The sequence below is a fragment of the Ambystoma mexicanum genome, chromosome 1p, assembly GCF_040938575.1.
Source record: "Ambystoma mexicanum isolate Mex_15411 chromosome 1p, UKY_AmexF1_1, whole genome shotgun sequence".
NCBI classification, from domain to species: domain Eukaryota; kingdom Metazoa; phylum Chordata; class Amphibia; order Caudata; family Ambystomatidae; genus Ambystoma; species Ambystoma mexicanum.
This window is the reverse complement of record NC_090921.1, coordinates 129,539,162-129,557,590: the sequence shown is the minus strand read 5'-3', so window position 1 is coordinate 129,557,590 and position 18,429 is coordinate 129,539,162. Positions and strand designations below refer to the sequence as shown.

The following is an 18,429-nucleotide window of genomic DNA, read 5'->3' as shown; positions in this document are numbered from 1 at the left end:
ATGCAGCTCTGGTTCTGGGCAATACAGTAGTCTCTCGATCAGCAGTTCACCTAGCCAGAGAGAACACGGCGGCAGACGCTCTAAGCAGGCAGAGCAGTCTCTCCTATGAGTGGGAACTAGCTCAGGAGGTCCTTCAAGTCACCCTCCCCCTTTGGGGAACCCCCTGGTGGATTTGATTGCTACCAGTGTCAACAGGAGGGGCAAACTGTACTGCTCCAGGGAAATTCCCCCAAGAGCTCTAGGAGACGCATTCGTAGTAGACTAGGAGTTTCCACTCCTTTACTCGTTTCCTCCAGTCCGTCATTCCTCACGTGATCTTGAGGTTGAGAAAGTTCGGGAAATCTTTGATCGTAAATGCTCCGGATTGGGCCAGGAGGACGTGTTACCCAGACCTTCTGGAAATGTCCATCTGCCCTCCGATACGTCTTCCACAGAGAGGACCTTCTCTTGCAAGAGGAGGGTCAGGGTTCTCCCCTCAAAGGGTGAACATACTCGCCCTTCACGCATGGTTTCTGAGAAGCTGAGGTACAAGGATTGGGACCTCCCGGATGATGTAATGGAGATTTTGCTTTTTCGGCCATAAGGCCAGCAATGAAATCCCATATACCCCTGCAGTTGGAACAACTTCTGCAGCTGGAGCAAGGAAAAGAATATGGATAATTGTCTATGCAAAACACTGGGGGTGTTTTCTTTTCTGATGCATTTGGCCAACCTGGGGCTCCAAGTTGGAAACATTAAAGGTTATTTTGCAGCACTTTCCATCTTTAAGCGGATTCATCTCATGGGGTGGAGGGCTCACCTCCGTCACCAGACGGTGCACAGCGTTTGGTCCCCAGCAGCAGCATCCAACCACATAAACCTGCTGGAGCTGTTAGCGGTATTCAAAGCTCTGAAGGCTTTTCAGACACAGTTGCAGGGAAAGACAGTACTGGTCCTCACGGACAGCACCATGGCCATGTACTACCTGAACAAGCAAGGGGGCACTCGATCTCCAGGGCTATCCAAACTGTCACAGAATATTTGGAAGTAGGCTCTCAATCACGATGTTCCTACTGTCTCAACATGTTCCAGGGGAACTTGATCTTCTGACAGACGTGCTCAGCAGAGACTTCCCACTACCCTTAGAGTAAGAATGACGAATGCACAAAAACATCCTCTCCAATGTTTTTGCAGAATGGGGCTTCCCAGAGATTTACTTTTTCGCAACTCTGGAGAACTCGCAATACTTGGATTACACCTCCAGGTACCCTCAGAACAGACCCAAGAGGAACAGTCTCTGGATAACATGGTCAGGGAAATTTGTTTATGCACCCACAGCCCACAAATCCCCTACTCAAGATTGTGCACAAGATGCACCAGGAACCAGTCACCTTGATATTGGTGGCCCCTCTGTGGGCCTGCCAACTCTGGTTCTCCCATCTGATGGAGATGTCTCCCTCTCCTCCGGTGAAACTACCTTACCCATACAACCTGCTTTCTCAAGACAGGGGAGGTGGGGTGGGCGAAACACTTCATCCATGCCTGCAGACTCTCAACTTAGCGGCCTGGCTTCTGATCATAGAATTCGGGCATCTCCAACTTCTGCAGAGATGCATGGATATACTTAGAGAAGCAAGAAAGCCTAACACAAGACATTGCTACTCCAATACATGGAAACACTTTGTCATCTTGTGTAATTCCAAGAGCATCAACCCCATTGACTGCTCTCCTACTCATATTGTACTATACCTGACTCGACTCTGGTCTAGTTTTTAATTCCCTGAAGGTCCACCTAGCTGCACTTTCAGCCTATACCACGTCCCAGCAACAAGATGTCATGGTGGAAGATCCCAGTAATTAAAGCTTTCATGGAAGGGGTTAAAAGAATTCATCCCCCTATTTCTAACCTGGCTCCCGGGTGGGTCCTAAATGTGGTATTAACCAGACTTATGGGGGTCTCCCTTTTGAACCTATGCAAAAGACAAGCCTCAAAGCCCCCACTTTGAAGACTGCCTTCCTAGTGGCAGTCACTTCAATAAGGAGAGTCGGTTCACAGTACTACAGGGCCTTTTAATTCTAGACCCTTTGTCACAATTCAGAGACAAGGTGGTACTCAACCATGGTCTGCGCCCAAATTCATTTCCAAGTTCCATGTGAACCAGTCAATAGAACTACCCACATTCTTCCCGAACCCCACTAAAGTGGCGGAAAAAAGCCTACACACACTGGATGCGCACAGGGCAGTCATGTACTATCTGGAAATAACTAAACCACTAAGGAAAACAAACCAGTTTTTAGTTTCAGTGGCGGCTGGTAGAGAAGGGGTCCCTGTCTCTAAATCAGCCATCTCAAGGTTGATTGTCAATTGCATCACACTCTGCTAAACTCTTGCCAACAGCGATCTGCCCTTCAAGCCTAGAGCACACTCTCCTCTGGGCACTGGGGCTTCCATAGCATTCATTGCAAATGTTCCTCTAGAGTCCATTTGCAAAGCGGAAACCTGTAGTTCTATACACATTTTTACAAAACACTATTGCCTAGACACTCTCTAGGTCTGATTCTGAGGTGGGACAAGCAGTACTAAGACACCTTTTCACTACTGTTCCTTCTCACATCCCACTACCAACTTGGGTACTGCTTGCTACTCTATGCACAGCATGTGATTCTAAGCAGATTTACAAGCATCAGTAGACATGCATTACTCACTGTAATAGCATTTCTGATGATTATATCTGCTTGGATTGAAATGTGCCCACCCCTGCTCCCTGCTCGGATGGAAGGAACATAGACATCTTACTATTTCTTCTCTCTCTTTCTGTACTCGCTCATGATAGTCACGGGGCTCCCTCAGGGCAGAAAGAATACAATCGTCGGAGTGACCTCGACACGTGAGGAACTTTGGGTACACTACACGTCACGTTAGGGATAGTGTTACAGGCACGCCCATGTCGATGTGTTCCCTTTAGATCCTCGAAAGACAAGATGCAATACTCCGAGGTTAGCACTAGATGTCGGACTATATCCACAGCATGTGAATCTAAGCAATCTAAGCAGATACATTACTCACCGTAATAGTATTTCTGATGATTGTGTGTCATACGCTACATTGGCAGCTACAAGGCAAAGTCGCAGGCCTTCTGGGTTAATCTGTGTCGCCATGGTTACTATCACAGCAGAGGCCAATTCTCCAAGCAGTCCTTACCAGGCTTCGTCTTAGCTGCTCCAGTTTCACACCCCAGTGGGAGGGTATCTCTCCAAATTCGTCGACCATTGCCTAAATATCACCACGGACAAGTGGGTGTTTCCGATTTGCCACGGACACGTTGGAATTCATTCAACATCCACCCTTCATTTCTCCCTCCGCAAAAGTGGAGAAGCATCTGTCATTACTGCAGCGTGAGGTCCAGTACCCTCCTTTCCAAAAAAGCGGTCCAACATGCCCCAGTCAACCAGCGAGTCCAGGGTGTCTGAGATATTGTCTTGTAAAAAAGAAATCCAATGGCTGAATTCCCATATTGACCTGCACCTCCTCAACAAATTAATTCGATCTCAAAATTAGCATAGTTGCACTTCAGTCCATTCCAGGTCCGCTGCACGAAAGTGATTTTATTCTCACTGGACCTGGAAGACATGTATTTTCATGTTCTATTAGATCTACGCCACAGACTGTTCCTGAGCATTACTATTGCAGAACATTACCAGTTCAAGGCCTTGCCCTTTGCTCTCAAATCCACACATTCACAAAATGCCTCACTCCGGCACAGGTTCACCCCCATCGTCTGGGGATCCACGTCTACCCGTACCTCGACTACTGCATGGTTGCGGTCGCATCTCTCTGTGAGTCTTCAACATACAAAAGCCACAGTTCTTTGTCATCCATGGGATTCTCTGTCAATTATACAAAGTTTTGTCTGGCTCTTTCTCAGCACTCTGTGTTCTTGGGATCCCATCTGTACACGTTGTATTGCATGGCTACCCCATCAGATGACAGGGTGAAATCCATGCTTGCGAAGGCCAACCTGCTTTCACAGAGAACGGCTGTCTGTCTGCAACCTAGAATCCCTATTGGGGATAATGTCTTCCTGCATTCCCCTGGCCCAGCATTGCAGGCTTTGGGTGAAGCCTCTCAAAGAATTTCTCGATGCCTGCTGGAAGCAAATCTCAAGTATTTGGAAGGACAAGATTCTTCTGAGACGACCCTTCAGCGCACTGCCTTGTTGGACGATGTGCCCCTCACCCTTCCAGATATCAGACATCAGGTTACAGTCGCAATGGACGCGTCCATGGAAAGCTGCAGAGCCACCACAGAATTCCATGCCAGAGGTCTCTGGTCAAAGGAAGAAAAGGTGCTGCGCATCAATGTCCTGGAGCAGTGCTTTGGGATCTGAAATCCTTTCACCTAAAGCTTTGCTACGGGGCCGGGTGATTCGGGTGTTCAGACAACACAACCACCATGTTTTACATCCGCAAGCTAGGCGGCACCCATTCCACCATCCTGTCCTCGAAAGCCCAGGCCATGTGGAAATGGCTCTAGTCCCCAATATGTTCGCTATTCCGTTCCATTCGCTGGGTATACACAACACAGTGATGGATTCAGCACGGAATTGCGATTTTGCTACAAGTGTGAGCTTCTGCAAAGGTAAGTTCACTGCATATTCTGCAGGTGGGGCGTTCCAGATATAGAGCTCTTTGCTACTGAGGCCAACAGAAAAAAGCAAGATCATTCAACAGCAGGTTCCATCACGCAGGCAGCCTGGGGGATGCATTCAAGTCCTTGTGGGTTGGGAATTTCTTTATCCATCTGCTCGGATTCTCTGTCAATTACACAAAGTCCTACTTGGCTCTTTCTCAGCACTCTCTTTTCTCTCACACAAACGGACACCCTGGCTCCTGCATTCCTAGAATTTGTACAGGTATCTATGCCTCCAGACTGTCGGGGATATCCTCGCCAAAGCCTGCGCTTCTTCCACTGTTTCCTGCTGCAAAAGCAAGTGTAAACACTTCCCTCTTTGGTGTGCTGGCCAAAGAATTGACCCCTTCTGCTTGCATTCGCAAGACAACCTTGCCTTATCTTTATGCCTCATCTTTTATCTCGGCCTTGGAGTGTATTGCCATATTCCTTGATCAAGTTGCATCTTACTGCCATATCAAGGTTTACTTGTTCTTCTGAGCAACTTTCTTTATTGTCTTTGACTCATTAAAAAAATCCTCAAGGGGCTGTTACGCTCCTTGCCTTCTGATTCACGCAAATACTCCTGTCTGAGAATTAAATGTGGTCCTCTACAAGCTTATGGGCCCCCCTTCGAGCCCATACACAAGTCCAGTCTTAAGTATTTGTCCTGGAAGACTGCCTTTTTGGTTGCCATCACCTCAGCGAGAAGAGTGTGAATAATCCAAGCGTTTTTGTTCAAGCCTTCCAACCTGGTGGTTCTTTGCACACATCCTTCTTTCATGCCCAAGGCTCTGTCTATGTTCCATTTGAACAAACTTGTAGTTTTCTTTTTCAGTTCACCACCTTTTCCGGCTGAATGCTCCTTACTTTCATTGGATGTGGTACGCGCTTTGAAGTTCTAGGTCTCGTGCACCAAACAGTTCTTCAAATCATCTCAGCTATTTGTGGCATTTGGTACTTCAGCCATGGGCAAAGTTCTTTCAAGTCCTTCATTTCGCAATGGATGTCGGATCCTAGGAAGCCTAGAGTTCACTCTACGAGAGCTGCTACTGCTAGCTACTGCTACTACAGCCTTTCTTTCTTTCCTTTCTTTCTGTTCACCTGGTGGATATCTGCAGGGTTGCCACTTGGAGATTGGTGCATAACTTTATGAAGTTCTTCTGTGTCGACAGGGATTCCATGGAGAGTTGAGGGTCAGCAGGCAGGTGAGTGTTTTCTACAGTTAAGCCTTACCTCTGCCCTTTTGTTTCTTGTATGTCCTGCTTTCACATCTGTTAAAACAGCATGTGAATCTATGAAAGATCAAACGATGGATTAAGTTACTTACCTGCAACTCCTGTTGTCCAGCACTTGTATCTTTCATAGATTCTCATGCAACCCTCCTGCCTACCCTGCTATTAGCTCTTCATAACTCCTATTGCCATGTTCACGTGCGCTCACCAAATCTGAAGATGGCCTCTGGGGGTTTTGGAGGCAAAGAGGGACTGGTCAATCGGCTATGGGGCAATATGAGCCAAAGTGACTCAAAAGCTAAAGTGACCGCAGTAATCAAATGTAACTGATTTTACTGTTGCCAAGGATTCCCACCCTGACGGGGAATATTCAAACATGTTCTATGAAAAAAAAAAATCGCAATGCTGGAGAACAGGAGTTACAGGTAAGTGACATTTATTTGTAGCTGAAATGTTCACTGTTGGAAGGTACTGATTTCACAGCCCATCACTTCACCTCGCCCCTTTTGATTTACATATATCTGCCCGCCTGGGTCCACATCCTGAGACTAAATGGATCAAAGGTTTGGCTGTTGAAACTTGAACCGTCCATGGGGTATGCTGAGAGCGTGTTCCCTTCTCAAGGCACCTCCCCCTTACAGTAAGCGTTTTAATTTCCAAGTAAAGGCTGGCAGCCTTTTTTGCATGCAAATAATAGTGATGTCATCCAGTTCTTTCCATTAAAGAGTATTTCTCTGCATCATTCAATCCCAAACTGTAGCTTTTCACCGTAATCATTGTAAGGAAGTGGTTATAAGCTCTCTAAAAACATGGACTCCTTGTCGTCCTCGTCGTCTTCTACAATAATGCCTTCCAAGAAATGGGCAAGATTTTATAGTAGTTATCCTCGGCAGCAGGTTATCTGTTCCATATTAGACGCCCATGTCGTCAGTGCCCCTGGATGTGTGTTCTTTTGAGTCTGAAAGTTTTGATGTCAACTCTTTGGCTTCTAAAACAAAATACGTACTCAACAAAGACTGTCGACGGTTGACCTAAAACTGTGGGCTTTCTTGGTACCTAGGATTGACAGAACTTTAGCCACTGCCATAAAGCACCTTCCTCGATTGGCTCTGTGGGAATTTGTGCAAACCTCTGTCTCTTCATTTGCCGTATCTGCATTGAGATGTTTTTCAAGAGGGATGTGTTAGAATGGTGTTGATTTCGACTTTGCCTAATGTTCATTTGTTCCTTTCCCCTTCAGTTAGGGATGTCCCTCCGCCCACACAGTTTGGTTGGACTGCATAACTTGTTTGTGTAGTCTTCTGTCTGATGGCATGCTTTTCTTGGCTCTTTAAATTCTTCATTGGATTCTGCATTTAATGAATTTCTTAACTGGTTAATCATGCTTTAATGAGGATACAGTTGTGGTGTTTAAATGTTAATTTAATTTTCATTTGATCAATCATGTATGCATTTAAATACGTCTAGCAATTACTGGGCAGGGTCTTCTATTCAGTCTCTCACCCAGACACTATTTCATAAATAAAACCGGATTATCCCACAAGATACTTTGAAATAATAGCTACAATAGCAGTGAGGAGTGCTGCTTGCAAAGGACCATGTCCGCATAACGTCCACCATTTGAGGACAGTTAAGAGGGAGGTTTTATACCAATTGAAGGTGGAGTAAACTTTAAGCTGAAGACAGTTGAAATATATATGTTTTAAATGGCAATATTTCGACCTGAATAAAATCGGGTCTCCTGCAGAAATTGAGTTTATCAGTTTACATGCACAATGTGCAAACTGAGCTTTTTCAGCCCATAATTCCTATTGGTCTAATTTCTTTCCTTTTCCATTCACCTCTTTTCCACTCGACCCTCTTGGTGTCTACCTTTCATCCCCCCTATTATTTTAATTTCCTTCCCCTTTCCTTTCTCCATCACCTGATCATAATTCTTACCTGTGTCCCTACATCTCTACTTCTCTCCTGCTCCTTTGCATCCCCGTCCTCCATCTCTTCTCCCTTTTACCCTCAATTTATACCCTTCTCTCCTATTCCCACTACGCCATCTCTTCTTTTCCCATTTCTTTGCTTCTTCCCTCTACCCTTTCCATCCCATCCTCTGTCTGTACCTGCAGGAGTCTGGAGGTGGGGTAGGCGAGTGACTCACAGGAAAGAAACATGGAGAGAGCGGCCAAGAAGTATGTCAATGCTGAGGAAGAGGAGGAGATGGTGAGTGAAAGGGGCAAGGGTATGGGGGGGATCCTTGTAATCTGATTGAGGACTGGATGGAAGAGCTGGTGCATTGGAAGCCAGTTCTTGATAATTCCTGCATCTTAATGCCCAGATAGTTTAGTTGTGCCTGAGCCGATCCAGCCCCTGTTCCATAAAGGAAGACACTACTTTACGCTTGGGAGTGGGTGGAAATGGTTCAGATTTGATTCGGGCTGTTTACGGATCAGTGCTAAGAATCTGAAGCTGTTGGATAGGCCACACATGAAAGGAGGTCTCTTTTGGGCTCTCCTTTTGTCCTTGAATTCAGAGGTACCTGATAAGGCTGAGGGAAACCATAGTTTGGGGAGATTCCTGGCAAGGGCAGTGTGAGCTGATGATAGCTATTCAACAGATGTCCCATAATGTGGGAAATTTAGAGGCGAAGATCTCTTTTCACTAGTGGTCCCTCCTGAGAATAGCCTCCCCCAAAGAGATACTTTGAACAAATTATCCCTTTTTAGGACGTTGTGTTGTAGAGCAGTGATTGAACAATATTTTTTATTCTTGACAGCTTATTTAACAAAACCGCTTCGTTATTTTACCTACCTGTGTTTGCTCCTTCAGGCAATCCATGGTGCAGCTTGCGTCAGATGGTCCATGATGCCTGAATGGGTTTCAAGGGGTAATGCAGAGCAGTTTTAGGTGCAATAGTGTATATTGTGTCATGCGGAGTCAATTTGCAAGGTAGAAATGGACTTGGTGGAGGGGCTTGCATGCATTGCAGTGTTATGTCAAGGGATCTTTGGGAGCCGGTGTGACAGGGCTAATAGCAGCCGGTAGAGGGTCTTAAATAGTGGAGCGTGTTTATAGCGCAAGGGTAGGGCTTGCAGTTATGCAGCCATCAATTGCACACTTGCACACGGTGCTCTCTTTCTACAGGAAATCGCCGGATATAGCCCGTGCCGCTGGAAGATCGGCCTGGTCTTCCTGGGAACGCTGTGCTCTGGGGGTTTCCTCCTCCTCTTCCTCTACTGGCTCCCAGCATGGAGCGTGAAGTGGACGTGCCGTGAGGTGCTGCTGCAGGATGCCTGGGTAGTGCTCTTGCAGACTACGGTAAGACATATGCAAGCGGTACTACAGGCCTTTGCAGGTGATTGGGCGGCATTTGGGCTGCATGTGCTTTTTCTGATTAACACCGAAACACAGTTCTGTGCAGCGGAGTAACTTTGCTGAAAATGTTGGGGGGGCGGGGGGGGGACATGGCATCGGGTCCCCAGCCAAATGAATGGGGACAAAATGGTGTGCAATTGAAAGTTGAGGGAAAGTATGGGGGGGGCAAACACCCCTGACCCCCACGCCCCCTAAAAGTACGCCCATGGTTCTATGATGGGCAGACAGTGTCCCGTAAAAGAGCTGAAACTGGTGGAGCCTGCCCGGCAACAAGCATCACATGATTCTGTGGCAAGATGTGCATGGCAACTAGTGGCCAGTCAAAACATGGCATTTGATTCTCTCGGAGGTATCCTTTGATCTCGCATCATGGTGCGTGAGGAGGGGAGTGGTTGCTGTTGTTTTTTGCAATAGGTGTCGCACTTGAGAGTTCTATCATGAGATTGAGTGCTTTGATGCCTAGTTGCCATTTAGTGCAGGTCTGCATTTTGCCTGCCTTTACCGGAATGTCTAATTTCTGGAGGTAGGTGCCTTTGTTTGCCCTCCTGCAGTTCACCAGTCCAAAGCAAATGGCACTAATCCATGACTGCCTTTCAAAGCTACAGTTCTTGTGAAGTAATCCAATGAGAACCAAAGGAGATCGCTACCTACCCGTTTAGCTTTGAGAAGCCGCAGCTTAGACTGCAGCTGGAGCCTCTCCTGACTCCAGAATAGGGGAGCAGGTGCTGTAGGGGTGTCCGCCGCTCCCCTTGTTCGGGGTAATGGGGGTTGGGGTTCCATTAGATGGAGAGCTGGGGACAGTTTTTTTTTTTTTTTTTTTTTTTTTTTTTTTCTTTATTAATTTTTTCAAATAAAAAGGACCCTGCGGCGCCATCTCTAACCCACTTAAGTGCGTGGGAAATGACGTTGCAGGGACACAGATGAGTTGGCGGCACACACAAGTGTGCCGCCGAAAAGTTAAGTAGCATTGGGAGGGGGAGGAGGGGTTATGGCTGTGGGCCAAAGTGAATGATCGTTGGGCCGTGCCGAAATGAAAGCAGTGATTACATAGATCCATCTCAATCCGCCTGTCACTCTCTTAAATGATGACAATTTATTTTCAAATGCGATCACCACGAATCAGAATTCCCACTTCATTTATACGAATTCCAGAACCTTGAAGGCCTTCAATCATCACCCATGCGTGTCTGCACAGTACATGCACACATACGCATTCTTTCATGCCACATAAGTGACCTTAAAAAAGTAAGGTTGTATTAAACCCTTGTCCAATACATTTACATTACTCGACTGAATTACAGCAAACTAAATTTATCTCAAGAACTCATCAATCCTTTTTTTGTAACATGTATAATTGCGGACAACGCAAGCTCACTAGAGCAATCTCCAGTTCTCCTCAATCATTCTTTTGTTGTGTATATGTAACTGATGAGACAAACTCAGCATGTCATGTTTCTGTTCTTTGTGCTACAAATGCATAACATTCTTCAGGAGCAGACTATGGGGATCATTATGAGTATGCTGGTCTGGAAATAATGTGCCAGTAACAACGTGTACCGGCACCTTTTCTGGGCCAGAGTCTGCTGGTAGGGGCAGTGAACGACCAGCAGGCCAGACCTGCCAATAGTTAACTGCCCTACCAGCAGATGAAGTGTGAATTGTAAATATCTGTGGATACACATAAACATTTTTCTGCGGTCACACTGATTCAGGGCACATCACCATATTATTTCTAAGACAGTTTTTTTTCTAGTACAGGTACGGTGAGTGTTGGCCCGTCTAAATTGTCCCAGGGTACTCTCCTTTTTTTCTTGTAGCTTATAGTAAACCATATGTCATATTGTGTACTTAATATCTGCGCTCATAAACCATATGGTCCCTCAACTACTTGTTAAAAAGCCACTCATGCCTCCTGGATCTCGGTCGCCTTCAACACAGTTGACCACCTCACACGGGTAGCGTATTCGTGAACAGAATTTGCTTCTCGGGAACAGTTCTCAACTGCTTTACATCTTACCTCTTGGACAGGTACCAAGCTCTCAAGATGGACAGCTTCTGGTCAGACCACACCCCGGTCATCTGCGGCATCCCACAAGGCTCCATACTCTTCCATCAATGACCCCGAAAATGTCACTCCACCAAAATGTGGGTGATGCCCAATTATACATAATTATCTTCTAGGAAGGACATCCTGTGCTGCAGGAATTGCTTCACTTCCATCCAAACCTGGATGGCAAGCACATACCAAAAACTCATTCCCCTAAAATGAAATTGGTCATATTTGGTCACCCATCTTAGCGGGATACCATTGAAGGATGGAGAAACAATATGCACCTTGACTGATTCACACCTCACCATGGCCACAACTGCCAAATCACTAGGATTCCTAATATTCTGATATCTATCGACAAAAGGTTCCAGAGTGCCTGATACTAGCTAACACTCATCGGGAAGATAAAACTTTCCTTTCACCCGAGGACTAACTACTAGTAATCTTCCCGCATTGATGGGAGAAATGCACTCCCCTGGCGTTACAGCGACTCACCTGACTCCGCTAATGAATTGTACCGCAGTCCTAATGAGCAACCAGAAATTCACCCACATATTTCCCATCTTTGGGACCTGCACTGGCTTCCCATCCCAGCAAGAATACATCCCCTGTAAGGCAAACACTTCTGGCACACCTACCTTAGCTAGCTGTAAAACTGTGTATCTCCAATGGATCTTGATCCTATAGTAGCCAAGCTTAGATGGGCCCAATACCAAACTGGCAGGCATCGAACAGGCCTTCTCTTTCCAAGTCTTTGCTACTGGAACACCATCCAGTTGGCAGTACTCTTCCAATTCAAGAAGCTAATATTTGAGAGAAGGTCTGTCGTGAGAGGATTGCCTGTATCCATGCATCCTGAAATGGTTGTTTGAACTGGGGAAGTAGATGCTTGGAGCTAGAAATGAATTGAAGGGCCCATTCTCAATTGCTGCAGAATGAGTTTGACACCTCCCATGGCTCAACAGCCAGGAGATGCACTATGATCTTTGTAAACATATCATTTAGACTTTAGGATTACTGTTCCTGCTTTTAATGTTCCATTCTTGATATTGCTTTGATCTCAGATCTAACAAAATCCTTAATGTGGGCTGGAATGACATCAACATACTTAGATTACAACCTCCTGAGTTTTTCACAAATTACTTATAGACTATTGTGGCCCTGCCTGTAGGTTGCCTCTTTAAATTGGGTTATGATTTGCTGACTCCATTAAAAGTATGTTTATTTTTTGTATTTGGTTTTGGATTTCTGCATTGTTTTGTTAAAATAAGTAAATAAAGAATGGAGAACTGCTTCAGGAGTGGATGGTTTCACCATGAATGCATTGCCTGTGGTTATGAATGTAAACACCTTTATCACACAGGATGAGTTTCGGACTTGGTTCCGCGTCAGGGTGCGCACTTTGATGGCTCCGGGATGTGAGCCCTTGGGCTTCCCTCAGCGCAGCGACAGCAATGAGCCCCACCCGGCGTCCACCGAAGCAGAGGAGGAGCAGGGGTGCGAGGAGGGTCTACTGCAGAAATTACCTGAAGTAGAACAGAAAGAAGTAAGTGGGCATTCAAAACCTCAGCATGTAAGCCGTTTGGTGCTGCCCCTTTTAGGGGCCTAGGAATGTCTAGACTCTGAGCTAATTGGAATAGCATGCTTACAAGCTGTTGCTTTGTCAGAACTGACCTTCTGCCCTTTCCCAGCATGCTTCACTTTTTTCGTCTTTTCAAACTGATTATGCTAAACAGCCTTTTCAAGTAGTAGAACTACCTGTAAGGCTCTAGCATTGGCAAAGAAGTGGTTTCCTGTTTATCAACTCTTGCATACTAGATATGATTGATATGATTGAATAGTGTGCATCGTAGACTATGCCCAGCATCTCTACTTATTTTCACTCATCAGAATGAATTTCTTTTCTCATGGGCTTGTGCTTCTTTCTGTTGCTCCATGTTCTTTCTGTTCCTCCAATTACTTGAATAGTGGAAACGGTGTGTTTTTTTTCTTTTTTTAAAGTAATCATTTGAATACTTTATTTTTTTTGTTCAGTGAATCGAGATTGCTCAATTGATCACATTTTAAATCACGCCAATAAATAGATGTGTAGATTTTGTAACTTCTGTAGAACGTACAGTTTGACATCTAAATATATATATATATATTTCTGAGGCTTGTGGAATCTGCTTAGATCACATGCTGTGCATAGGCCGACATCTAGTGGAAGCTGCGGAGTATTAGTTTGTTTTTCGAAACTCGAAAATGGGCGTCGACACAGGCGTGCCAGTAATACTATCCCTAGTGTGACGTCCACTGTACCCAAGATCCCTCACGCGTCTGGGATCCTCAGATTGTTTTTTTCCGCCATACTGGTCGGAAGCATCTTGCGGAGTCCCCTGGCCTTAGCCATACTTTTGCTAATTATTGCAATTTAAAATTATTTATTGACATCCTTCCCCACCCCAACGTCGACCATCGACTCGACGACGGCTGGAGAAGACATCGACGGTCGGCTGCTGCACGACGGATCTGGGCCTCGGAAGGCCGCTGGCCTCGGCCCGGGCCTAGTAGGCCGCTGGCCTCGGCCCTGCAAGTAGGGAGAGTGGGGGGTGGTACATACTCTTCACTCTTGGTATATAGGTACACCTTATATATTTCCTACACTTACCAGCCCGCTGCCTCAAGGTGCGTATGGAGGGTACCCCTTTCCAATTCTGCCCCAAGTGCAACCGCAAATACCCTTGGGTCGACAGGCACGCCACGTGCAATCTCTGCTTGCCGAGGGACAACCCCGAAGCGAACTGCAGAGCGTGTAGTAGGTTTAAACCTAAAACACTTAAGGACCGTTCGACAAAGCGTTGGGCCCACCACGCCAGGCAGGCAGCCATGGCAGCGGAGGGCGCCTTCAGCGATGGCAGCGACGCCGTACTTTCGGACGGCGAGGGCATTACGGCGTCTAAAGACTGCCGAGCGCAGGTCCCCGACCTCGGAAGGTTGTCCGGCAGGGCGGCTATGGGGAAGACCCCCGGCGACGCAAGCGCTACACACCCTACACACACTAAGCACACCAAGTCCAACCGAACCTCGACGACGTCGACTTCTCGGAAAGAGGCACGGATAGAACGGTCCGACTCGGTGTCCTCTGGGCGCTCTCGATCGAGATCGCCTCATGACGCAATGCAATCATCCACTCTTGCCAAGAGTGCCTCGCTCCCTAGATTAACGGAAGTTCGATCGTCGGAAGACGAAGACGACTTCCACCCCCAGGCCGCGCTCCAAGAGACCGAGAGCGCAGTTAACACCAGCGAGGCCCCACGCTCGAAGCAAGATACCTCTCCCGACCCTCGGCGTCGAAAGTCTCTGGGGCCTCCAAGGGGCAGGGAAAACATTTTTCCACGCACGGGGAGGGAGGGAAACAGCGGAAAGCTCAGCCTTCCACTCCTGTAAGACCATCCTTCCACCCCAAGCAGACAGATAAACATAAATCTACTGGGACATCAACATCAAGCAAGGGTACCCTTGATAAGTCCTCTAAGTTGCCTACTAAAGTCATACCCTGTTCCAAAGAATGGTCCAGTGAGGACATAGACAGGGTCATGTCAAGGATGTCTTCCTTAGCTGATTTTTATGACAAAAACCCAGAACATTTCCTTTCGTATGACCCTCAAGGGGCCACACCCTCAGGCTCCTCTGATCCTATCCCCCTAAGTAAAAAGGCCCGGGTCGAAAGACCTGACCCCTTCGAGGTGCAGCCTTACTCTACTCCATACTCTACTCCACACTCCAGATACCATGGAAAACCTTTCCCTGAAGGGGACCAGGAGTTTACGATTATGGAGGAACGAACCGGGTCTGAATACTATGCGGAGGATGAGGACCTGGAGGAGGTAGAAGATGAGCAGGAAATTTACAGAGTAGATTCCCCGGTAGAGAGCGAAGCCCCAGTTACCGACTCGCCAGTTGATAACCAACCCCTCCTTAATGAAGTTCTTGCTCGCGCAGCAGAACATTTTCACATCGACACCCACGGTGTACAGGAGGAAAGGGACTTCGCAGAAGAGTTGGTGGGAGAGAGGAGGCCGGTCGCTCAGACCATCCCTATCCTTAAATCCATCCAACGGAGAATAGATCCATCCCTGGTGAATCCTAACCTCACCAGAGCCGTCAACCCCAGAGTTGAAAAACCTTTTCGGGCAGCCCAGTCTGACCCTCTTTATATAAGAGGTCATCTTAAACCAGACTCCCTAGTGGTTACCAACACTCGGAAGAGGGCTGGGACACCCTTATCGTCGTCAGAAGCTCCTCCCGACAAGGAGTGCAAAAGACTGTACGGGTTTGGCAGGAAGGTAGCCTCAACGTCCGCCTACCAAGCAAGGATTGCAAACTCCACCACCCTGTTGGCAAGTTACAACTGCCATCAATGGGAAGAGGTCGCGGCGCTCATAGCCTCTGCTCCTGAACCGTTAAAGGGCCAGTTGGCTCGGATCTCGGCAGAGGGGAGAGCCGTGTCTGGTTGCATCTTAAAAGCAACTTTCAACGCTGCAGACAACGCAGGAAGATTGATAGCAGAAGGTACTGTTATCAAAAGACATGCGTGGTTACGGCAGTCGGGGTTCAAAACAGAAACACAGGCTTCATTAATAGACAAGCCGGTGGAACCAGATCTATTGTTTGGGAAAGCGGTCAAAGACGCACTTAAGAATGCCAAGGACGAGTACGAGACTCTCAAATCCCTGGGCCAGCTTACCAACAAACCCCCGAACCAGAGGGGGAACAGTAATTTTCGTCGCCCACGCGGCCAAAATTCACAAAGAGGCAACTATGCCCAAGGACAGGGTACACAATGGAACAACAACCAGCAGTCTACCCAAAGTTACAGCAAGGGTAACAAGAGAGGTCGTGGAAGAGGCAGAGGCAGCCCCAACAAGGGAGGTGGCACGCCTCCGCCAAAGCAGTGACGCTCAGTTCAGGGTCCCTTCTCACGCAACCCCAGTAGGGGGACGCATTTCCAACTTCACCCAGGCTTGGGAAGGGATCACCTCAGACAGATGGGTGCTGTCAACAGTGTCCACAGGATATTGTATAGAATTACTGCAGCGTCCCCGGAACCACCCTCCACGACAAAGAATACACTCCTTAGAACATCAGAAGATCCTTCTCGAGGAGATCGCCATTCTGCTAGAAAAGGACGCGATAGAACTCGTCCCAGGACACCAGGTAAACAAGGGTATCTATTCAACTTACTTCCTTGTGCCAAAGAAAGATTTGACAATGCGCCCAGTATTGGACCTACGGCCTGCCAACAAGTATGTCGAGCCCCAAAAATTCCGTATGACCACGCTACAAGAGGTAATACCCCTCCTAAAAAAGGGGGACTACATGGCAACCTTGGATATGAAAGATGCTTATTTTCATATTTCCATGCTCCCAGCGCACAAGAAATACTTGCGCTTCAAAGTGGACAGTCGCCACTACCAATTCAAGGTACTGCCCTTCGGGATAGCTTCAGCACCAAGGGTATTCACCAAGGTACTGGCGGTGGCAGCTGCACACCTACGCAGGGAGGCAATCCCAGTGTACCCTTATCTGGACGACTGGCTCATAACGGGGGAAACCCCAAAAATTTGCAGGTCAAACATTCAGAGGACTATCGACCTCCTCCACGAATTAGGCTTCTCTATCAACGAGAAGAAGTCAAGTCTGGTGCCAAGCACCTCAAAACAGTTCCTAGGAGCAATCCTAGATACTCAGAAAGGGTTGACCTTCCCCTCGGAAGAGAGAATTCGGAATATACTACTGCAAATTCCACATTATCAGTCAGGTCAACAAATAACGGTACGCAAAGCAATGCGGTTACTGGGCATGATGGCGTCATGCATTTACCTGGTCCCCCACGCGCGTCTGCGCATGCGTCCCATGCAGGAATGGTTGGCGAAACAGTGGTCTCAGGCAAGTGGTCAGTGGGACGATCTAGTGGTCGTTTCGCCAACACTCGTACAGAGCTTACACTGGTGGACAAAAGAGAATCTCGCAAGGGGAAAACCCTTTTACGATCCCGAAGTACAAGCAGTGGTAACTACAGATGCTTCTATTATCAGAATGGTTCAGAGTCACAGCTAGGGATAGACTTCTTGCTCTGTGAGCATACACTTTTTTTTATATATACAAAAAGAAAGTCCAGTATTTCAACCGGTGTTGCTTAACACTCTTCCCCCATCAACGGTGGAGTCAATTATCCAAAATACTTTATTTAAATCTAATCTATTTCATAAAAACAATCATAAAAATGATCATAGTACATAAAACATATATCATATGTTAAAACCACACAAGTAAGAACACCATAAGTGAAAAATGTTATAATCATTTCTTTAGGATCATACACTCTGATTCCTATGCCACACAATTGATGGCCTATTTCCTATTGGTGTAATGTAAACAACCCGACTTGTACAAGTTTCTGTCCTTCAGATACAATAATGTAGGACATTCTTCAGGGGGTTTTTGACTTGTGCCGGAATTAATAATTCTTCTTTAGGGGAGAAACCTGTTAAAAACCTTCACAGAGAGATCGTAGAAGATCTCTTCTCTCAGTGGGGTTTCCCCACTATAGACCTATTCGCCACAAGCGAAAACGAACAATGCCCAGGATTTGCATCCAGGTTCCCCCAGCCAGACTCCCAAGGAAACGCCTTGTGGATGAACTGGTCAGGGATGTTTGCGTACGCTTTTCCACCAACTCCTCTCATCAGGAAGGTGGTGTACAAGATGAACAAGGAATCGATGACGCTCATCCTAGTTGCTCCCATGTGGGCGAGACAACCATGGTTTCCACACCTACGCAGGATGGCGCTGTGCGAGCCCATCAAACTCCCAGCCTGGTACAACCTACTGTCCCAGCAACAAGGTCAAACAGTGCACCAGGAACCCAACTCAATGAACCTGGCAGCATGGCTCCTGAGGTCATAGAGTTTGGGCATCTCAATTTACCACAGAGGTGTATGGACATCCTAAAAGAATCCAGGAAACCAAACACAAGGCACTGTTACTTTGACAAGTGGAAGAGATTCGTTATTTGGTGCCAGAATAAACAAATCAACCCAGTTGATTGCACTCCTTCCAACGTGGTAACATACATGCTCCACCTG

The 18,429-nt window shown here is 46.9% G+C and overlaps 1 protein-coding gene across 3 annotated transcripts in view; it reads left to right on the top strand.

Annotated features, from left to right (window-relative positions):
* Positions 1–18,429, top strand: part of LOC138567068 (polyamine-transporting ATPase 13A3-like) — a 656,189-nt gene that overhangs the window by 122,745 nt on the left and 515,015 nt on the right. For all 3 annotated transcript variants that reach the window (XM_069644931.1, XM_069644921.1, XM_069644914.1), the window contains 3 exons: positions 8,004–8,097; positions 9,019–9,192; positions 12,663–12,845. In XM_069644931.1, coding sequence (XP_069501032.1) covers positions 8,047–8,097; positions 9,019–9,192; positions 12,663–12,845 — 408 coding nt within the window. In that variant the 5' untranslated portion in view covers positions 8,004–8,046. The remainder of the gene's footprint in view (positions 1–8,003; positions 8,098–9,018; positions 9,193–12,662; positions 12,846–18,429) is intronic.